Source organism: Chenopodium album, chromosome 19, assembly GCF_948465745.1.
Source record: "Chenopodium album chromosome 19, dcCheAlbu1.1, whole genome shotgun sequence".
Taxonomy (NCBI): domain Eukaryota; kingdom Viridiplantae; phylum Streptophyta; class Magnoliopsida; order Caryophyllales; family Amaranthaceae; genus Chenopodium; species Chenopodium album.
The window spans coordinates 4846659-4870092 of NC_137852.1; the positions used below are offsets into that span (position 1 = coordinate 4846659).

The window sequence follows — 23434 nt, forward strand, 5'->3', positions numbered from 1 at the left end:
TGTTCTTTTTTTTTTTTTTTTTTTTTTTTTTTTTTTTTTTGTGTGTGTGTGTGTGTTCTATTGCCATCTTTTGCGACTTCTGATGGCAAATCTTCGCCTGGATAATAAAATGACTAAAAAACCATTTAGGGCTAGTTTGTATCACATTATGTTAAATTGCACTTCGTACTTGGTTTTTCCAGCCAATGAGTTTGCCGGTGAATGAGTAAAGTTTTTTATGTAAATAATGTGAAGATCAAAACATGTCAACTAATAAGAAATGTAGAAAGTAGTAATTCAGTTGGAATTCCGTGAAAGGAAAAGTTTAAAACCACGCAATATTTTCTCTAATCACACAATTTATATACTTCGTGCGTTTCAAAATAGTATTTCCACCATCCCCTCAAAAAAAAAAAAAAAAAAAGAAAGGTATTTCCACCATTCATTAGCTTAATTCTGGCAAGTTTTTTTCACTTAAAGTTTTTTTTTTTAGGGAAACTTTTCACTTTAAGTTTGCAGTACCTATATTAGTACATTGATCAGAGCAAATATATTTGTGCATATGGGAAGCAAACTGAACATAAGACAACAGAGGAAGGAAATGTAAGAAATTTCTCTTACTACTTTTTACTATTTTTTTTTTTTTTTTTGTGTAGCATGTGTACAACAGAAGCCCTTTTGCTAAAATCAACAAATACATAGATACATTAATCTCAAAATAGTGAAATTATGATGCATTAGGGGCTGCCAAAAAAATCCTGAAAAATTATGCAGCTTTAGATCACAAGAATTTACTGTTCACTCCAGCTCGGTAGAGTTGCAACCTTCTACCAGAAGATTCTATGGTTACCTTTGTATTCGCTGGTGCAAATAACACATCACCTACTCTTACATTCTCCACTGAAAAGGCTGTTCTGATTATTCCAGTTCCTTCTGTGACTAAAAATAAGGATGGACCAGCCATTGACGGAAACTTTGTTGATGTTCCTTCAGGAAGATCACAATGATCAACTTCAAACTCTTCAAATGGAGGACGGTACCTCTTTGTGCGTCCATCAGTACCCTCTACGTTGAAGCCCCTAAGTATATCAGGTCGGCCCTGAAAATCAGATGACTACAGTCAGATATACTACTTTGATGATATACAATACTATTATGACTTATCACAGCCCATGCTTGCTTAAGTGTACAACTTTTTATCAAAAACCGAGTTTCATCAATACGATTTAGATTAAAAATGAAACGAGCAAAACACAATTTGGCCAAGAACAACACAGAAAACTGTCACCCTCAACTTGTCATAAATACTAACCTACATGGATTATAATAGTATAAAACTGTTATACTTCCTCCGTTCTAGTAATATTGCAACAATGGATTTTTTGCACTATTCATCACTCTTGTTTGACCATATAATATGATTTATGCGTTAAACAAAATATAGTCATGTGAGATCTTGTTAAATTCGTCTCATAAAATACTTTCACAATATCAATTTTTTATAATTTTTACTCTTACACAATTATAGATATTTAGCATATAAAATGTGCTTTGAGATGCGTAATTTCCTCCTTGTAATATTAACATAACGGAGGAAGTATAAAACTAAAATTCATGCACCAAAAAATGTTACTGACGTGCCGAGTGTGAAACCATTATCTAAAGGAAGTGATCAGAAAAAGACAGAAGTATCAGAGGAGTTTAAAGCACTGAAATTCCCCACCTAAGTATCAACACATCACTCAGGGATTGCAGCAATAACAATGCAAACTAAAACTAAATACTCCGTAGTAAAGCAGGATTCAAATATTCAAGCAAGTCTACCAAGAGCTTACCAGTTTGTAAGTGAGCATATCACATAATGTTTTAACATCCCTCTTTTTGGGAGTTAAACCAGCCCGAACAACATTATCTGAAGTTGCCATACACTCAATGCAATCACCAGATACATATGCATGTAGTTCATTTGCCCCCAAGCACAATGCTTCACCAGGGTTTAGCGTTACATAGTTCATAAGGAAAGCTGCCAGCACACCCACATCACCCGGATACTCCTTTTCAAGCCGTAGGACTAGCTTCTCCTCTGATGTTAACTGATTGATATAAGAGAAAATGTCATTAGATCAATAGCTTCACAATGACCCACATAAGTGAGGCAAATAATTGTATCTTGATGAATAGAACAATCATAAAGCACATGTGCTAAACACATCTAAGGGATTCCATCACAAACAGTAGATTTAAAAATATACAGGGTTATGCCAAATCTACATCAGATAAGCTAAAAGAGACATAGGTCTAAACATTTTTAAGACAGGGCAAGCCTTCATTGGCAACAAATAAAACAGGACATAGGTAATTTCAGTAAAACATCCTCAAAAGCAACATGCTAAATTCATCAACCAACTCAAAAAAAGAAAATTACTAAACACTGCATCCATGATATTATAAAAAACCAGTTGTTACATTTAAACAAAATCAATGTGGCGTTAGACATCAAGCTCACCAATTGCATATTGGCCCTTTTCTACATTGATAATTGAATCAGGACCCATTTCTTTCATACTACTATATAAATTAGAGCAATAAGAATTGCCAAAAGCTTTTCAAAATCTGTCATTACATAATTAAAAAACTAAGAGCAACATGAAATGGAGTAAAACACAAAACCAATAAGAAAAATAACACACCTCATCCTTCTTCCTCAGACGAGGAATCAACTGAGACAGCACCTCAGCAATCACATGCTCACTTGCTGACATAATTTGAGTAAACAGCTGTTTCAAGGCAATTTTAACTGTATCTTCCCCATCTTCAGGGGTGATGTTCAGCAGCTGATCCACAACTGCAGCACCAACCAATTGTGATATTTCTGGAACACCTTTAAGAATCCTTTGGAGTTCCTGAGGTACAAGAGGAAACTAATGCATTAGCCAAAGCGGTTTTATCTAACAAGTTACTCATCAATTTCTTAAAATCAAGGGAGGTGGAGATTGCACTTCAAAGAGATTACTTCCAATAAGAAAATTTAACATCATAAAGATAAAGACACAACCAATGGTCCAAAAAGCAAAACATGTACTTCGTATAAGCGAAGAAGACAAAAGTTTCTCAGTTATCTATGAGTTAATATACTGTATTTAATACACTACTATATCAAATAAACAGCAACATATGAGCTCCTCATAAAAACTCTTTATGACATGTCTAAGCAGCCAAGGCTTCTAGTTTACTACAGTCTATAGCATTAGTTTCAAACACTTGATTCAATAGAAAATCATCTCCTGAAAAATCAAATAATCAGCAATAGAGATTATTGAAATGGAAACTCAGGCAAGTTTCATACCTCAATACTGACAAATCCACAAAGGATCTCAAACTTTGTTACTGCAAGAGCCATTTCTGGCTTATGATTTCCATCCTTGTAAACAAGTGGGTCCCTAATGTGCAATTTCTTTGCCAACTCCTTGCATGGGTGAGCTTGTATTGACAATGTCTTTGCGACCGACAACGCCTACAATGTTCAAAACAACAACATTCCAATCAAATTCATCCTTTTAATCACAGATTAACTAAATACTTCATGAGTCCATAAAAATGTAAAGTACACATAATTCACAACATAATTTTCCACAAAATCACAAGTAATTAGTCCATAAAAATGTAACAGTATACAAAATTCACCATGCAAATTTCTCCAAAACTCAAATAAACATTAAATTTCCAATTAAGCAATCTAACAAACATGCAATTCAGCAAGATCAACAAATTAAAAAACTGAAAATCAATAGAATTTTACCTTAAACAAAAAGGGTAGATCATAACCCCACTTGTCAACTACCTTATGACCAAGCACATTAGGGTTCTTCTCAATCCAAGACTTGAGAGTGTCACCCTCAAAATCCCCAAATTTTCTATTCTTTCGATTTCCAAAAATATTCCCTTTTTTGAGCACATGAGAAGGACCTGATTCATGGGTACCCATCCAAAATTCAGCATAGGGTTTGTTTGGATCCAACTTATTACCCTCAGAATTGGCACTAAACAATCTATAAACCTCAGAATCACTCCCAATTTTACCCCAATCATAATTTTTCACAGAGCATTTCAGCCTCTGAAGCTTATGCTCATTCCAGAAAACACCATCATCAAACGCCATTACCCCTTTACTCTTCTTCTTCAACAATGAAACCAAACAAATCACAACAAAAATCAATGAAATTGGTAGGAAAGTTAAGTATGAAACATCATCTGCAAACTCGACAGACATTTAGAAATAAAGTATTAAAAAAAAAAAAAAAAACCCACCAAAATTCAAACAAAACCCAGAAATCAAAATTCAAAAAGAATGAATTTTGACAAGAAATTCCCAAAATTGATTGATACCCACAAATGTAGATGATGTACTGAAGTGAAATTAGGGATTGATTGATGATAGATTGTTGGAGAGGAAGAAGGGGGTGTGTTGAAAACAATAGAATTTGTGTGTCATTGTTAAAACAAATGTTTGGGTTTTATATAGAAAAGGAAAAAAAGTGAGAAATTGATGTAGAAAGAAAGAAGAATTGGAAGATTGAGATCCAGAGGATGTGTTTCTTTCTGTGGTATCGTAGGAGAGAGAAAGAGAAGAGTAAATTGAAAGGTATAAATTGAAACAAAATTAAGGGTTTTATTAAATTTGTTTTGTATTGAAAAAAGAAAGAATTAAATTCTGTAAAAATAGTCAGAAAATTGAGATTGAAGAGAGAGAATTAGGAAGAAGAAGAAGAAGAAGAAGATGGAGTTGAATGAAGAGGGTCGGTGGGGGTGAAAAAAGGGGGGAAATAGGCAGTTGAGTCGTTGAAAAGGGATGGCGAAAGATATTTACAGTCAAAAATTATTTACTTTTTATGGTAAAAAATATGATTTTTTTTACAGTTTTAATGATAGATTGATCATTGATGAGGTGCGTATATGGAGTATTTGGATTTGGATAAGAATGATGAATGGGAAAGTATTTTGGATGAGAATTAAATTGTACATTGTGCTTTAAGGAAAGTATATTTATGTAGTTTTCTTTCAAAAAAAAGTATATTTATGTAGTCAACGCGTTTTTAAAAAATTATACAAGTAAATACATTGAATGTGCAATATATATTCTGGTTGTTTTCGTTTTAATAAGTAATTACAGAGTATAAGATCCTACAATTTTTTTTCCATAAAAAATAGTCAAAATATGGTCAAATTTCACTTAAATTAAACCATGATATTGACCTTGATAATAATTTCACACCAAAAAACTACAATTAGAATATGATTGTCAAGACTCTTATATGCTTCTAAAATGTATAAAAATAAAAAATCAATCGAGCCCTTAGGGCCTGTTCACATTTACTGAATTGAGCTGAATTGAACTGAACTGAACTGATTGGAGCTTAACTGAACTGAACTGATTGGAGCTGAACTGCACTGAACTGAACTGAATTGAGCTGAAATGAATATTTTATGAGAGAGGGAAATTAAGAGCTGAACTGAACTGAACTGATTGGAGCTGAACTGAACTGAACTGAAGTTAAGTAAATGTGAACAGACCCTTAATAATTACAGAGGACTATATATTTAGTTCACCAATAGCATATCTAACAATTAATTATCAAAAAAAAAAAAAAAAAAAAATTTACTTATAGAGTTGTAGACCTTGTATTAATTTTTTTTTTTTTTTTCTTTCTTTTACAAATTTCCACATTATGCTAAAATCCTAAAATAACCAACTTCCTGCAAATTTGGACCGTCAATGGTCGAGTTTCGTTATGTATTGTTCGTGGACTGTATTTTACTAATGTGGATAGATTTGTTTTTAGTAGTTGTGTAACTATCATATTTGCACTTTGAGGACGTGGATACTTCTTGTATCGCAAAACAATTTGCGACTATAAAGAATCTACGAAGTAACAAAATTTTTATGATATTTTTAGAAATTATACTCCACATAAATGCATCTAAAATTTACTTCTTGAACGAATATTATTATACTATATGCTTCATACTTTTATTGGTCCCGCATTGTATACATGTATGAAATTTTATCAATTTTCTTTGACCTCATGTTACTGCTACTAATATATTAAAATAAGTAATGCCCCATAATATTATACTCGGTACAAATATAAATTTAATGTGTATAATGCTTTAAGTAAAGTGTCATTTCATAATCTACTCGTATCATAGATACGGAGTACTTATATTGTTGTAATTTTAAAGAAGAAGTGTACAATTTTGTATAATAATGAAAATGTTTGATGATAGTCAAAATGGCTAGCATTTTGTACCGGCCAATTTGTTTATAGAGTGCTGGCCACATCTTTATGAGATTTAAGTTACATTATTATATATTCATACATAGGGAATAATATTAGCTAAGTATGAGATATATGAGAGGATATTAAAATTGTTAACCAACTAGCTTAGTTACTTTAGAAGATTAATGTTACATGAGATCGATGATCACCAAATTAAAAGGATCAAATAATAATAGTCTGTATGGTAAGTGTCTTCCTTACTTTTTGAGTTCTTTGTCGAGATGGTGTTGTTCTTCGATGCTTTTGTTGTTTTTTTTTTGGTTAACATGTGTTTAGTCGTGTGGCTTTACATGATGTTTGGAGGGTTGAGGGGGTGTGTTAATCCTCTCTTTCAATTGCTTGGTTTTCGGTTTGGGTAGTGTCGGGAATGGTCCTTGTCTGTGGTCCATTTTAGTTATTAAGGTTTGGCCTGGTCTTGGCTTGTGCTTTTTATTTTGTTACTTCTTTTGACCTATCCGATCATCGAAGTATTGATAGGTTATCACTTGGTAATCTTCGTTTCAGCTTAAAAATGGATTTTCAATCTGTTGCTTTGAAAAACCTTTATCTTAACCCTGCTCTCCAACATGGGGGTCCTTTTAAGTTCCTTTTAGGGGTTTTTAGTATGGTAATGGTCTATTCCTTAGAGAAGAGGCCAAAGATACCCACAGTTAAGGATATCGAGTCACTTATTAAAATGACTCAAATTGTATTGTTAAGCCTTGGTCGTGTTAATTTCCTTCCCTTTTTACCCAGTATACAAGACTGTTTATGTCTTGTTAATCTCGAGTTTATGTACACCAATCACAATTGTGTGTGTTCCGCTCTTATGTTCTACTCCCAATCTCAATAAAAATGGGGTTACACCGCCAACAAAGGTCAACTGTGGTTTCTCCAACAGTGTGTTCGAGGCAAATCAAGTCGGCATTTACTTGCGAGAAAGTTGTGTCTAAGTTTTATTAGATTTTGTAATCTTTGTAACATTGGAGCTAATAAAGCTCCAATGAGTAGCTCAGCAAACTTGATCCATGGTTTGTAATAGTTGATTTTGTTAATTAAGCATATGTCAAACAAAAAAAAAAAAATGCTAACAGAAAAATAAGTCTTTATCTATTGCTTCTAACATTTTTAACGCGATTGAAATTATATTACAATACTAAGTAGGCCAACAAGCAAATATATTTGATCGGTCAAAGTTTCTAGTCCGTAGACTTCTGAACAAATTATTTGGTCATTAGACTTGGTATATAAGTTAGATATAATTCCTAATTGCAGGAATGTAAACATATAAAACTAATTATTATATAAATCAGACCAATTAAATCTTAGTTATTAATTACTTTGTGTATTGTATTGTACTTCGTATATATGATCAAACAACATACAATACATATGATAAATTAGAAAACAAAGAATATAAATATATGTGTAGGCAGTTGCGCACTTGCTGGCATATAAGCACTAAAAGAAGGTTGGAGGTGACGCAACTTTGGCATGCATAGTATCTCTTGTGAATTGTGAAGGTAGTTTAATGTAGAAGTTGTAATGATCTTAAACAAGTAAAGGAGTTGACCCTTACAAGTTTGGCAACATATCAATTGCTGAGCTAATGTGTGTATGAAGATAGCATTGGAATTGCATGTGTTGGGACAATGTTCAATTCCAAGAAACTAATGCTTAATTGTGCGTGTTGGGACTAATTTTAAGTTTCTATACATTATGTATTCACACCTAGGGATTTTTGGGTTTCATGCAAAAAATCAACCGGAACCAGAAAAATAGATTGGAATGAATGAGCTGATTGAAGAGAATCGGTCCAGTCTTTGGGTTAATTAAGAAATTTAATATTTCAATCATCGATCCAATTCGATCCAAAACCCCTTAAAATTTGGTCCGGTCTAACTTGGTTTCTCGGTTTTCGACCTAATCGGCTATTAGGCCAACAAACATCCCTATTCACACTTTCCTAGTTAATGCAAAATACATTGACATGCTGGTGGACTAAACACATAATGTCGTAAATCAAAAATTAATTTTTGTAACAACCATAAAATCAAACCTTGACTGTCTTTTACTAAGATTCTTGGAACTACATTTATAATGTAGGTATTTGAACTAACATTAACCATGATATTTTTGAATAAAAAGAAACAAGCGCTTCTTATTCACGATTTTTTAAGAATGGATCTTAAATTAATTCACAAAATATAATATAATTATATTATACACGAAGTAACAGAGAAGGGATTTTTTTTTTTTTTTTGTTATCACAAGCAACTCTCTAAAACCCTAATACTAAAAATCGTTCTTGCACTAATTATTTAAAGACACCCCTTTTTTCACGTACTTAAGATTTCATTAGAAATATCAAAATAGACGAGGAAATTGTAGTGATTTTTTATTCTTTATGCTGAATAATGCAGTGTAAGCTATAAAGAAAAAACTTCTTGGAATTTATGTGATTTGTAAATAAGTAAACTTATATTAAGATACGCAAAAGTTATACAATGACTTCGACATCTTGTATGCCGTGGGTTATGGGGTAAATTGACAAGTTTGTGAAGATCAAAACAAAATAGTTATGGAAAAGATGTTGACAAATCAAGGTACCACAATCTCCATTTTCTAATTATGCATATAGTTGTTGATTGTTACTATGCTAATTTAGCAACATTACTTTCCGGAAAGGAACTTTGGATTAAAGATTTTATAAACATGTGTCCAAAAAAATACGGAGTACGTATCAATTATTGTGTTTTTCTCTCGTTCTCAAATTTTTTTAAAAAATATATAGTTTACATTTTTTACGTAAAAGTTATTAAGAATAATAATAATAATATAGACTGAATTTAATCTTAAGTTTTATATTTTTTTTTTGAGGGAAATCTTAAGTTTTATATATCACTCTACTTTCAAGTAAGTATTATTGTTAAGGCTTTCTTTCTTTTTTTTTTTTTTTTTTTTGAAAACTTAAGGCTTTCATTCATCAACTACGGAGTACTACTTTTTTTTTTTTTTTTTTTTTTGGAGGGAACTACGGTAGTACTACTTAATTAATGTGGTATTCCGAATTTTAATTTGTTCTTTTGTACTCCAGTCTATGTGTTTATTATACAACTTTAATTAATGGTCTCAATTGTATAAATTTGCGTATGTCAAAATAGATGGTATAAATAAATTTATATCTACCCTTGCTTATAAATTAAAGTCATAATGGTTATTAAATAAATATTCAATTAGTACTTAGACTTTAATGAATAAGACATTATTATTCGTGGGTGTGATTTTACAGGCTTTCTCCTTCAGAAGTATATGGAGAAGGAACTCTAGCCCCCCAATTACATACTCGTACATCCCAATCACTTTCTAAAAAATTTCTCCCTTTTTTCTGGTTCAGAATTCATACAATTGTTTTTTCCAATTTTCACCCATCTTTTTTTAAAAAAAAATGCTCTATACTACGTCATTACATAACATTTTTCCTCGTTAATTTTCATTATTTGTGGTATTGCGGATGCCCTACCAAAGATATAATAACTAAAGTAACCCAATTAAATTGATTTCCATCTTTTTATAGTATTAATACCTTGATTCACAAGTTGTTCTAGATATGTTAATCAAACAAAAGCTTAACAATCTAACATCATAAACTTGCCTAATGACCAAATAATTAAAATGGAATTAAGCTTGGAAAAAAGAAAAAGAAATAGAAAAAGAGAAAGAGAAGAAAAAGGACTAAAGATCGAAGAGAGAGGTGATCACATTTTGCTTACTTGCCAAGTGACAAAAGGATGCTTTCTCAAACTACTATGCACGTGAGACTCTTGCCTTTTACTAACAAAATCACACCAAAATAAAACTCATATCATGGCTCTTTAGTCTTCAACTTCAAGATAGTGTAGTGTCTCCTTCTCTTTCAATGTTTGAAATGGTTTTAGTAGGGCTTTAATATGATTTATTTATCATTTCATTGTAAATAAAACAATTAGATTAGGTACCCTAAATTACGTTTAAAGTACAACTAGCATATCTAGTTCAATGAGGTCTTGATGAGTTTAAACTTTAAAGCTCATCATTAAGTAATTTTTTTTTTTTTTTTTTTTTTTTTTTTTTTTTTTTTTTTTTTTTGGTATGATGTCTGATCTTTAATAATCTTATTTGACCCACTTATTAATTTATGAAATAGTCCACATAAAGCTTGATTTACTTGCTTAAATATTAAAAGGACAATGACACAATATTCTAAATCTTCATGATGAGTTGGTAACAATGTAACATGCATTGTTGAAGATATAAAGGTACCATTTTTTTCCTTGGTATATGACTATAGTTGCTCAGATCGAGTAGATGTTTGATGGGTCTATTACATTCTTATATTTTGTCACTCAATCATTTTACCTTAACATAACATGTTTTATAATGCTACTTTTTAATTTCCACAATAATATTTAGGAGCGGATGGAGTACCTAAGTTGAGTAGTTGTTATAAAATGCATGTATATACTGTGATGGAAGCTAACTCGGTTGTATGAACTGTAGTAGTGTCGATATCCTTTGGTAAAATCAAATGATAAATCACCCACTAAATAGACACATCATTTCCTTAATATAATTAACCGCAAATAATAATTAAGGGACTAGAAACATCAAAATCTTAAATTCTCTGACAAAATCCCTTTCTTACTATAGTTACTAGTCAAAATGAAGGTTACATAGTAACCGACAGTCTTAGAAATTTTTTTCCCAGGTATAAGGTGAGGAGAGTTCATGAAATTATTGATTGATTATACCTTTACAACTAACGCAATTTTGAGATCACAACCACTACTATTTTCACTTTGGATCTTGCTTTTTTCTTTTTTAATTTTAAAATATCACATCATATAATTATGATTATATTTTGTACAATAACATACAAACTCCACCAACATATATACAGGAGTTGACCTTTTTCTTTTTGTATAGTTGTATAATTGATTTAATTTTTACGAAATCACGTGAATTGTAATGTCAAGTGTGCACTTTAATGAATATCTTTTGCTAAATGTAAATTATGGATGCATTATACTAGTGTATAATACTATAGTATTTGATAGAGAATATCCATAGAATATTCTCATCTTAGGTTTAGGATATATTTTGTACTCTATCACTTCCCCTCACATGAAAGGCCCTTTTGGGCTTGAAATGTGGATGCAACACAGGCCCACCCATACCTGGTGCGAATTAATTCCACTTCGAAGGAGGGGCAGATGAGATTTGAACCTGGGACCTTGGTGTCACGCTGGCTCTTGATACCATGTTAGTGGACCATCTCAACCAAAAGCTTAAGCTTAAGCCATCGTGACACAAAGGTCACGGGTTCGAATCTCATCCACCCCCCACTTTCAAGTGGAATATTAAGCGCAGGGTATGAAGAGGGCCCATGTTGCATCCACACTTCTAGCCCAAACGGGCTCTCGTGTGAAGGGGCGTGATAGAGTATAAAACATATTCCTGAGCTTCAACCATCAACTTAAGCTTTTGGTTGAGTTGGTCCTCTAACATGGTATCACAGCTTAGGTGAGATCTTGGGATCATATATAAAAATTCTCACCCTGCCGGTGGGTTGGAAAATTAAACCCACCGTCGGGATATACACAAACTTTTTATGCTTCCGCAAACACACACATATAGATTTGTTTTTTTCCTTTTCTCAAAGTTTTTTTTTTAGAATCTTTATGTAACCTTGCACCTCCATCATTGGTGGCAATCGCATACACTACCGCTTCCCACTACTGGCAGTAACCACATCTGCCAACCTTCTCCATGTGCCGCACTCTATTTCCACCTCCTCATGACCAACAATGATTCTTACGTTGTCCCATTGGTTTTTCTACACATAATCACATAGATTTTGTTTTGGTGGTCGTATATCAGAATAAGGTCAACTACTTTTGCACATCTCTTTTGCTATCAAGTTGGCTCCTCTTATTGTTGCAGCACTTGGAATCTTTGTGGAGTATTGATTCTTGCTACCTGGGTTTCTCTTTTGAGATTAATTTCAAGCGGTGGAATTTAATCTTTTCTTGCGCTATTTTATTTGTTTTTATTCAACTGTGATTTCACGTATTAGTGTAGTGTCTTCTCCCCGATGATGGTTTGATCCCTTAGTTTCTTCTTCTCTGGATCTGCAACTTAGCCCAAGTCTGTGTGCGGCTCTTCTCCTTCTCCTCCGGCCTAGCAGTGCTTATCTCTACTCTATGTAGGTCGTGGTCGTTGCTTCTCATCGTCATCACCGGCACATGTCTACTATTTCTCTTTTGATCATGGGTTACCATACTATCCTTACCGCTCGATGCGTGATTCAGATCCAGTCTGAGCATCCGATTTTCTCCCGCTCTGACTGCGGGGGTGTGATAGAGAATATCCATAGAATATTCTCATCTTAGGTTTAGGATATATTTTGTATAAGATTATCTTTATATCTGTACATATCTTATAGTTACCTAATATAATTAGGTTTCTCATTGTAACCCTATAAATATTGATCAATGGAAATCACTCTAATCAAGGAGTTTATATTATCTGACAGTATTCCCCTTTATTTCTCCTAAAATTTTGCATTACGATTGCAAATCATGACCTCACAAGATTGGCCCATGTTTGATGGAGTTCACATGATTGTCTCCGCCTGCCGCCACGCACAAGAGAGATTACCTAACAAGGGATTGTTCTACTAAGCTAAAGCCGTCAATGGAACCTACTATTATTTGCAACGATTAGACATTTTTCCTCTCTACTTTATGTCAAATCGTTGCAAATAATGTGTAACAGAGGTAATATAATTATGTACCAAATACGAATTCAAGAATGACACCTTGATTAAAAAAACTGCTAATTTCTTTAGTAGGCATGGACAAACTATGGTTATCAATAGGAAATGGAACTTCCATGAAGAGTTCAGAATTCTATTTGCCTAGGAGATGATATGTAAGCAACTTTTTTATTTTGTGGGAAGTAAAACTTTTTCAGTTGTTGTGTTAATGCGGCAATGCCAATCAAATAATTATTTCAAATCTTTGTCTTCTCACAATCTCACAAAGTAATGGGTGATTTTGTTTCATTGTGAGTTACTCACCAAATACATAAAATTCCATAAATTGATATGCCGAATATCATATAATTGTATTTAAAAAACTTACACTAAATATTCAAAAGTCGAAATGTTCATAAACATATTTGAAAGGTCTAATAACTTATATGTGTACCACTATGAGTCTGAGCTCATACACCAATTTCTCTTGTTTTCTAGATATTATGCATCATTTTCTTGAGTTTTACTTATATAAACTTATTTAACTTGTAAATTAAACTTAAGAAGTACTCTCTCCATTTTTAAATATTTGCTCCATTTCTCTTGGACACGCATGCTGATGCTAATCTTTGATCACTAATATCTTTAATTATCAATAAGTATAAATTCTAACAATTGAAAATTAATAATCTATTCATTGAGATGATTCTAACAAGTATCCACAAGACTATATTTTTTCTTATGTATAAATCACAAACATTAGTCAAAGTAGGATAAATGAATATTGCAAAAAATAGAAATGGAGCAAGTAATTAAAAACGGAGGGAGTACTAATCGAATAATCGACCAATATCAATTTGACTCATGTCATGGGATGTGACAAAGTTTTACACTGGCACTAATCGACCAATACCATTGTCATAATTGCAGAGATCAATCTTGTGACTCGAAAGTCCATAAGGTGAGTTCCCCGCGTCTATTCACCATCAAACAAAACGGCGACATATCAATTGGCTGTTGGTGGAGTAGTGATTGGGACTACACTTGGTAAGAAGGATTTGTGTTCAATCTCCCACAACAATAATTGAAGGGGACTCGAACCTAACTACTAAAAACTTATCCCCGAATTCGGATTAGTTCAAAGGGTGAATCGGGTTGAACACCAAAAAACAAAACGGCGACGTAGGGCTAGCGGGTATAACCAACCAACCGTTAACGAAAAATCAAAATCGAAAAGAGGTCAAAACCCCAAATTGCAAAATCTAGGGTTTTAGAGCGAGCTTCATCATCGTCAACAATGGCGGAAGCAACCTGCAGAGTTCTTCGAGACGGAGCATTAGAAGGAGAATTAGCTCCAGCGCTCACTATCAAAGACTCCATTCTCTCTCCTTTAGCCTTTCATGTCTTCGATTACGTTCTCTCTCAGCTTTCTTCCTTCATTTTGGCGGGAAAATCACAATCCAGGTTACAACCCTAACGACGCCGTATTGCTCCTATTTTCTCCATTATTATCAAAATTTACATTGATATTGTGTTTAATTTGTTTGCAGAGGTATGGTGATCGTCGCATTTGCTCGAAGCCCGTCGTATTACATTGATTTGCTGAAGAGCAGTGGAATCGATGGCGTTTCTTTGGATAAATGGCATGTATTTATTTTCCGCCATTTTTGTTTGATTTCGAAGCTAATATTTTTTATTTTATTTTATGTGAGTGAAAATATTGATGATAAAGTTGTGCAGATGTTATGGTAAAATGTAGGTTAGATTTTCCAATATTTTGGATTAAAATTATCTTGTATCCCTGAGTTTTTATCCTTTTTTCAAAATTTACATGATAAGCTAAGGAAATGAGGTTGTATTATTATTTGGATTTGTTGTAGAGTATAGGCATATGCTGATTTGAAAATATAGCATATAGCACTAGTTGCAGTACTATTACTGATGTTCATATCAGAAAGTTGTAATTTTTCTTAAGATAGTGATGGTTTACGATTCGATTTTGCGAGAGAATTGGTTGAGTGTCGAGGAGACCGTGAGAGTGGTTCGACCATATAGAAGGCTCTTCTTGTATATCATGCCTACCCTTATGAATTTATGAGTGATTGAGGAGTTGTGAGTTGTGACATGTGACAATTATTTCCAACCAGGGAATATTTCGCAATGTATTCACCTATATTGATTATGTAGTATTCTGAAATCTGAATTGCCAGGCTTCCTTAGTTTTATTATCTTTTTTTCATGGTTTTACATAATCAGTCAAAAAAAAAAAAAAAAAAGAATCTTAACAAGCCAAGGTCTAATCTTGGTTATGATGTGGAATATTCTGACTCTGGGAAATTCTTGTGTAGGGTTCGGATACTAGATTGTTATACAGATCCTCTTGGTTGGAAGCATAGGCTTAAGGAAAGTGGGCGGATTGACAGTTATCCAAATTCTTTGTTTGGGGTGACAGTTTTCAGGGATGTAAGAAATTTGGAGAAATTGCTTTCTGGGATGCTTGAGTTGGGAAAAGGTATAGCTTCGTATTGTGCTCTTATCTTTCATATTTATAAAGCTGAGAAGTATGGTTGACAATTGTGCATAAACAAGTGAATGCTAGAGATATGCCTTAGGCTTTGCTCTCCCCAAGTTATCTTTGCTGAAAAAAAAAACTCTTTGTTTTGCTTAACTTAACTTATTATAGCTCAAATTAACTTTTTTGTGTTGCTGAACATTTGCTTACCTCAAACTATTTTTTGTTCAATGAGGAACTCAACTTATTTCTATCAAAACTTATATTGATAAACTTCGGAGAAAAGAGCATTATTATTAAAAGTTCAGAATTTTGGTTGTACGAGAGAGAGAGAGAGAGAGATGTTTATCTTTTATGGTTAAAGAAAAAAAAATGGTACGGTAAGTGATATTAATGTGAATATTTGCTAGCTGTAGCCAGGAGTAGATAGATGAAAGACCGCTCTGTAACTTTCTACATGTTTATGCCACAGGATTTGTTGGACAAGGAAAGGATCGATTCTGTATAGCAATAGACTCGGTAATTTATTTATTTATTTTCCTGTTCTCCCCTACCTGAAAAAATTAGATAATATGCACTTTTTTTTTTGGTACAATAAATTTTCACATTGTATAGTTGTAGATTTATAGACTAGAATCAAGTATGATGAAATGCATTTGAGGTTTTCTTATTTATTGCTTTGTTTTGTGTGTGTGTGTGTGGGGGGGGGGGGGGGAGGGGGGATCATGGGCGGTTGTCAGAGTCAAAATGATGGGAGAAGTGACAACAAACCTTTTAGATTTAAGGGTTTAAGTTGCTACTAGCAATATATTATTTTGGCAAGCACCGGATTGAAATATTCACCGTTCATGCAAACACATGTCAATATCTATTAACCATTACTAAAACAGAAGATGTTGAGATCTCCACTGCTCACGTGTTGCTTTTTTAATAAAAATTTTCCCGCCTAAATGCAATGATGATATCATCTTTCTATTTTTATTTTTTATTTTTAATTTTTTTAAGAGCTATCATATTTAACATTTTTGAAATTTAAATAATAGAACCTTCTATATTGCAACTAAAACCTCTCAATTTAATATTAACTTAGGAAACAAATCATTTATAGAAATAATATTAATTTTTATACTATGCAAATAGGTATACCGGGTTTCGGGCACTATTTACGACTCCCAAGGCCCTTAATAATGATTAAGGATGAATTATATGGTTCCGGTGGAACTATTTACGACTAATAAGGCCCTTTGGGAACCCATGGAAGTACTTGGATGCATAATCTCACCCCGAAACCAAATACAAAGGCTATAATACACGAAATCGGAGTGTCTTAACCCGGGTGTCGGGACCTGGTGTCGGAATTTCACAAAACATTACATGATGTATCTCGGGGTCATATAATATTGTTTCGACCATATATGACCATTATTTGGTTACGTAGAGGCCTCGTGAAAGCTTAAAGCCAATATAAGAGGCGTGTACGAAAACGGGTAAATTAACCGTTTTAAGGAAAATTGGATGGTTCCACCCACCCAATTGGACTCTCGGAGGATATAAGGGACCATGGTAAACATCTTGGCAATTTTTATTTCCGGGCGAGAAACTGTCAAAAAAATTCCAAAATTGAAAGCTATTATTTACGCTTTTTGAGAAAATTTTGAGGTTACGGGCTCGATGGCGAAAAGTGTTGAGACCCTAAGGAATATATCTTAGGGTACATAATGTCGTTTGGAACCATATATGACCATTATATGCTGTCATAAATGTCCGTGGTTAACTTGAGTTCACGAAATTAGTGCTGCGAATTGGTAAATTGACTGTTTTATGGCAATTTGGATGGTTGCACCCACCCAAATAGACTCCCGGGGTGTATTAGGGACCATGGTAAACATCTTGGCAATTTTTATTTCCGGGCGAAAAATGGTCAAAAAATTCCAAAATTGAAGGCTATTATCCACACTTTTTGAGGTTACGGAGTCCGGTGGCGAAAAGTGTTGAGACCCTAGGGGATATATCTTAGGGTCATATAATGTCGTTTGGAACCGTATATGACCATTATATGTTGTCATAAATGTCCGTGGTTGCCTTGAGTTCACGAAATTAGTGCAAGTTGCAAATTGGTAAATTGACTGTTTTAAGGCAAATTGGATGGTTGCACCCACCCAAATTGACTCCCGGGGTGTATTAGGGACCATGGTAAACATATCGGCAATTTTTATTTCCGGGCGAAAAATGGTTAAAAAAATTCCAAAATTGAAGTCTATTATCCACGGTTTTTGAGGAATTTTGAGGTTATGGGGCCCGTGTCGAAAAGTGTTGAGACCCTAGGGGATATATCTAAGGGTCATATAATGTCGTTTGAAACTATATATGACCATATTATGTTGTCATAAATGCCGTGGGTGACTTGAGTTCACGAAATCAGTGCAAGTTGCGAATTGGTAAATTGATTTTTTTAAGGCAAATTGGATGGTTGCACCTACCCAAATAGACTCGCGGGGTGTATTAGGGATCATAGTACATATCTCGGCAATTTTTATTACTAGGCGAAAAATGGTCAAAAAAATTCCAAAATTGAAGGCTATTATCCACGCTTTTTGAGGTTACAGGGCCCGATGGCAAAAAGTGTTGAGATTATAGGGGATATATCTTAGGGTCATATAATGTCGTTTAGTACCATATATGACCATTATATGTTGTCATATATTTCCGTAATTGCCTTGAGTGCACGATATTAGTACAAGTTGCGAATTGGTAAATTGACTTTTTTTATGCAAATTGGATGGTTGCACCCACCCAAATAGACTCATGGGGTGTATTAGGGATCATGGTAACCATGTCGAATTTTTATTTCCGGGCGAAAAATAGTTAAAAAAAATTCCAAAATTGAAGGCTATATATGTCCGTTATATGTTGTCATAAATGTCCGTGGTTGCCTTGAGTTCACAAAATCAGTGCAAGTTGCGAATTGGTAAATTGATTGTTTGAAGGCAAATTGGATGGTTGCACCCACCCAAATAGACTCATGGGGTGTAATAGGGACCATGGTAAACATGTCGGCAATTTTTTTTTCGGGCGAAAAATGGTCAAAAAATTCCAAAATTGAAGGTTATTATTCACGCTTTTTGAGAAATTTTTGAGGTTACGGGTTCGATGGCAAAAAGTGTTAGACCCTATGGAATATATCTTAGGGTATATAATGTTATTTGGAACCATATATGCCCATTATATGTTGTCATAAATGTCCGTGGTTAATTTGAGTTCACGAAATTAGTGCAAGTTGCGAAATGGTAAATTGACTGTTTTATGGCAAGTTGGATGGTTGCACCCACCCAAATAGACTCCCGGGGTGTATTAGGGGCCATGGTAAACATCTTGGCAATTTTTATTTCCGGACGAAAAATAGTCAAAAAATTCCAAAATTGAAGGCTATTATCCACGCTTTTTTAGGAATTTTTGAGGTTACGGAGCCCGGTGGCGAAAAGTGTTGAGACTCTAGGGGATATATCTTAGGGTCATATAATGTCGTTTGGAACCTTATATGACCATTATATGTTGTCATAAATGTCCGTGGTTGCCTTGAGTTCACGAAATTAGTGCAAGTTGCAAATTGGTAAATTGACTGTTTTAAGGCAAACTGGATGGTTGCACCCACCCAAATTGACTCCCGGGGTGTATTAGGAACCATGGTAAACATGTCGGCAATTTTTATTTCCGGGCGAAAAATGGTCAAAATTTCCAAATTTGAAGGCTATTATCCACGCTTTTTGAGGAATTTTTGAGGTTACGGGACCCAATGGCAAAAAGTGTTGAGACCCTTGGGGATACATTTTAGTGTCATATAATGCCGTTTGGAACCATATATGACCATTACATGTTGTCATAAATGTCTGTGGTTTTCTTGAGTTCACAAAATCAGTGGAAGTTGCGAATTGATAAATTGATTGTTTTAAGGCAAATTGGATGATTGCACCCACCCAAATAGACTCCCGGTGTGTATTAGGAACCATGGTAAACATGTCATCAATTTTTATTTCCGAGTCAAAATAAGTGGAAGAGTATCCAAAATTGAAGGCTATAATACACTATTTCGGATCAATTTTTGACTTTTTTTTTTCCAAAAAATAAACTGAATGTGTTGGATGAGTCATGGGTCATATAAGGAAGTTTGAAACCATAAGACACCGATAAAGATGTCCATAAAGTACCAAGAATGAGTTATGATTCTATTTTGAAATTCATGAAATATAGTGATGTCATATAAGTGTAATAATGTGATGTGACTTGATTATAATAATGTCATATATATTTATAATGATGTCATATATGTATATATTGAAGTGATGTGACTTGGGAGTTGTAAATAGTGCCCGGAACCCGGACACAATTATTAAATATTAACTTAGGAATTGAAACAAATCATTTATAAAAATGATATTATTTTTTATACATATTCCATATTAACACGTAGTAATAATTATATTTAAAATAAAAAAGATTTCACAAATCTTTCTAAATAAATTTGGTAAAATATTAAAATAATGTGACCTGTTTCACAAAAAATATTGCACAGGATTTTTTTGCCTACTTTTGTTTAGTTGTGTAATAGAAGCTACAATTAAAAATTGCAAATACCAAATCAATAATTTAATATTCTTCGACTAATTTATGATTATAATACTTCTCAATCAACAATCTACAACTATATATAGCTATATAGGTCACCATGCATGGTACGGGATCTAACCTAGTATAAAAATTTTTCTTGATACTTTATTGTGCCTGTGATAGTGTGATGTGAAAACTTTTTTGGCAGAGGGTGTGGCATAATATATTATCTTGATTGATTCATATCTATCGAAACTTTAGTTATTGAAGTATAAGCTAAAGGTGTGGTTGTTCAACGCTTCAACCTAAATGTATGGTTTCAATGTCAATTTATGCTTGAGTAATATGAAACACAATTGGTCAAAGTGAACTTCCAAAAGGCTACAAATATTTGATGTGCTCTACGCAAACAGCCTCCCATTCATCACTCATTTAGCATATTATGTGAAAATTTGTCTTCTATTTTTTTCTGCCTTTTTGGGGGGTGGGGGTTAATTTGAATTGGTCTTGTATAATGTATCATTTGGTCATCTGTAGTGTTTGAAAAGTTTATTAATATTGTCTTCTTCTTTCTAACAGTTAAAATATTTTTTCAGGTAACTGAGTTACTAAGAGATGTCCCATTGTCATCTGTTGCCGGTCTTCTTAGTAATATTCGTTGTCATGGTATGTTTTTCTATCTAAAGTTAAAACTTTTGCTTCTTTATGATGCGTAAGATGTTAAACTAAATGCGCATAACTTATTGTATGTGTTAATCAGTGTACAGAATATGTTATGCAATGATTACCTTCTTAAAATGAGAGGGTATCATGAAATTACATTTTGCCTTTTCCTTATTGCAGCTGGCCTAAGACATGTATGTCTATTGTTTGGATAGTAGCAGGCTTAACCTTGGTGTACTATCACTTGTCTGGTCTGCCTCCCTTTGAATATCAATCAATCAAAGCCTTAATCCCATAAGTGGGGTTGGCTATTATGAACCAAATTTGATTATTCCGTGTAGTCATCCCGTAAGTGGGGTCTGCCTCTGGATAATTGGGCCATATTTTCAGCAACTTTTCATCTGACTTGGTACTTATTTGGAACTATAGGGTCTATGAACATATATTCTCCCACCCCAAATTTTGCTAGTTTGGGTATTTTTGTTGATTCTGCACTTGTTCAAACCCTCAAAAGATTGGGATTTCTTATGTAGTGTTGAAATCCTTATATCTCATCCTTCAATCCTTGTTTAAAAAGAAGAAACCCCCCCCCCCCCCCCCCCCCCCCCAAAAAAAAAAAAAAAAAATAAATAAATAAATAAAATAAGAAAATTAGTAAGCATGATTTTGCACTTTGAGTGTTGCTTATATTCTACCAAGATGGTTTTTTTTGGGTGTAGTAGATGGTCATCACTCTTATCCTTGAATATATATCTATTCCATGGTTGCATTGTGATATGATTTTCTTTGCACAGAGAAAGAAAGTACAACATATCTACAATATTGGAAGAGGACTTCCTTAACAGAATAACTCAGTCCAACACTATTGCTTCCTGGCTTTGATTGGAAACTTTATGTTAATTGTGGGGTCCTAGGGTTATTAGTTTGGTCTAGTAAGCTAGCAACTGGGTTTATCAATTTTTTTTGCACAATCCTGTGTTGCCATCATGCTTTGATTTTCCATAATTCCGTTACTGTTATGGCCACGGAACATTATATTTCATGTATAATCTATTTGTACATTCTTGTTTGTTGCTAATTTCTGGAATTCTTTGAATCTACTCCAGCAAAGTTTTGTCCATGAATCGCCAAATCGGTGCTACTGTACTAGCGGGATATGGCATATTCTATTTGACCTCTCATTTATGTTCTATTTTTGGCGTCAAGCAGAGCAGTGAAGCACACAGTTAATTTCTCTAGATGTAGGACAGCTTATAGTCTAATATTCCTACTGTTGGAGTGTTTTCCTGTCATTTTGAAAAGTGATAGTCTTTTAAGTTCGTTATACCAATGATCTCATTGCAATCACTAAGTTGTTCGTGGATCATGATCTTCTGTGGAGTATGCTATATGACCCTTCTTATTGCCATATCTGTGATGTTGCAGGACAAGTTTCCAGTACCTGTTGGCTGTTGCATTCAGATATTCATGACGCAAGTACAATTGCTGCTCTTGAGTATACGTCTTCTATTGTGGCTAGTGTGGAAGGCACGACTCAACTAAAAAATGGACAACAAGGCCTGCTTGAGCAGAATCTTAGGAAAGCAAAGTTGAGGGTGCGCCTAAAGCGTAGAAATGGAAGAGTTAGATTAATGGTATTCCTTTTCTAAGATAAATGCTATATCATTACAGGATTCAGTGGTCCAGATTTCCTTTTGCTGATACATTTTAACTTTGTTCAGTCTGAAGAATTTCATGTTGAGCAAACAGGAATTACTTTCAAGTCAATTTCTTCTGAAGAGGAGTCAATGGCACAGTCACTAGTACCAAAGGTTAGTAGAATTATTTCTTCCTACACTCCACGCTTTCCATGGCATAAAGACTGCAAAACACCCCTGTTATCTGATTCACCAGGACTTAAATGAACTTATTGGTCCATATTTGGACGTATCTGAGTAAACTAATATTCTTGGTTGAACATAACTTTTGCCTAATTCAATTTTAATCTCTGCAGGTGCAATTTAATCTAGATCTGTCAGAGAAAGAGCAAATTGATCGTTCAAAAGTGGTTCTTCCTTTTGAACACCAAGGTACTAATGCATTGAAGTGCAAGAGGCTGTTTTGGTTATATCTGAGCTTATTTTTTATATTGAAAGTCCAAATTGTTCAATATGGTATCTGTGACATTTGATGATGTCTTTTGTTGTTACTTCTTCAGAAACAGATAAAGCAAACCAAATTTATGATGGCCGACGATCTCTCATGGAGTCGCAGAATGGAATGGCAACCGAAGCTGAGAAAACTGGAGTTACTGAAAATTCTTCCAGAGGTGAGATAGTCTATCTCCGTGATTCAGATGATGAAAGACCAGACTCTGATGAGGATCCTGATGATGACTTAGATATATAGCTTTGTTCTGTAAAAAAATATTGAGCCTTGCATGAATTTTGAAAGGCTAAATTTTGTAACCTGGCATGACTTGCTTGTCTTTACAGTAAAAAAAATAGCTCATATTCTCAGCAATTGCACCATTTTAGTTACTTAGAATTTAATGTGGATTATAAATTTTTAGAATTAAGAAAT

The 23434-nt window shown here is 33.7% G+C and overlaps 2 protein-coding genes across 2 annotated transcripts; one reads left to right on the forward strand and one right to left on the reverse strand.

Annotated features, from left to right (window-relative positions):
* Positions 1-2: 2 nt before the first annotated feature.
* Positions 3-4734, reverse strand: LOC145595258 (mannose-6-phosphate isomerase 2-like). The gene is made up of 5 exons (XM_081651643.1): positions 3779-4734; positions 3326-3493; positions 2670-2882; positions 1815-2072; positions 3-1078 (listed from the first exon to the last, which is right to left on the reverse strand). Exons 1-5 carry the CDS (start codon positions 4247-4249, stop codon positions 761-763), a joined length of 1428 nt encoding a protein of 475 aa, XP_081507769.1. The 5' UTR covers positions 4250-4734; the 3' UTR covers positions 3-760.
* Positions 4735-14304: 9570 nt separating this feature from the next.
* LOC145595038 (elongator complex protein 5-like) lies at positions 14305-23374 on the forward strand. The gene is made up of 9 exons (XM_081651393.1): positions 14305-14556; positions 14643-14735; positions 15441-15604; positions 16077-16123; positions 20806-20875; positions 22298-22506; positions 22594-22683; positions 22866-22941; positions 23070-23374. Exons 1-9 carry the CDS (start codon positions 14390-14392, stop codon positions 23258-23260), a joined length of 1107 nt encoding a protein of 368 aa, XP_081507519.1. The 5' UTR covers positions 14305-14389; the 3' UTR covers positions 23261-23374.
* The last annotated feature ends 60 nt before the right edge of the window (positions 23375-23434 follow it).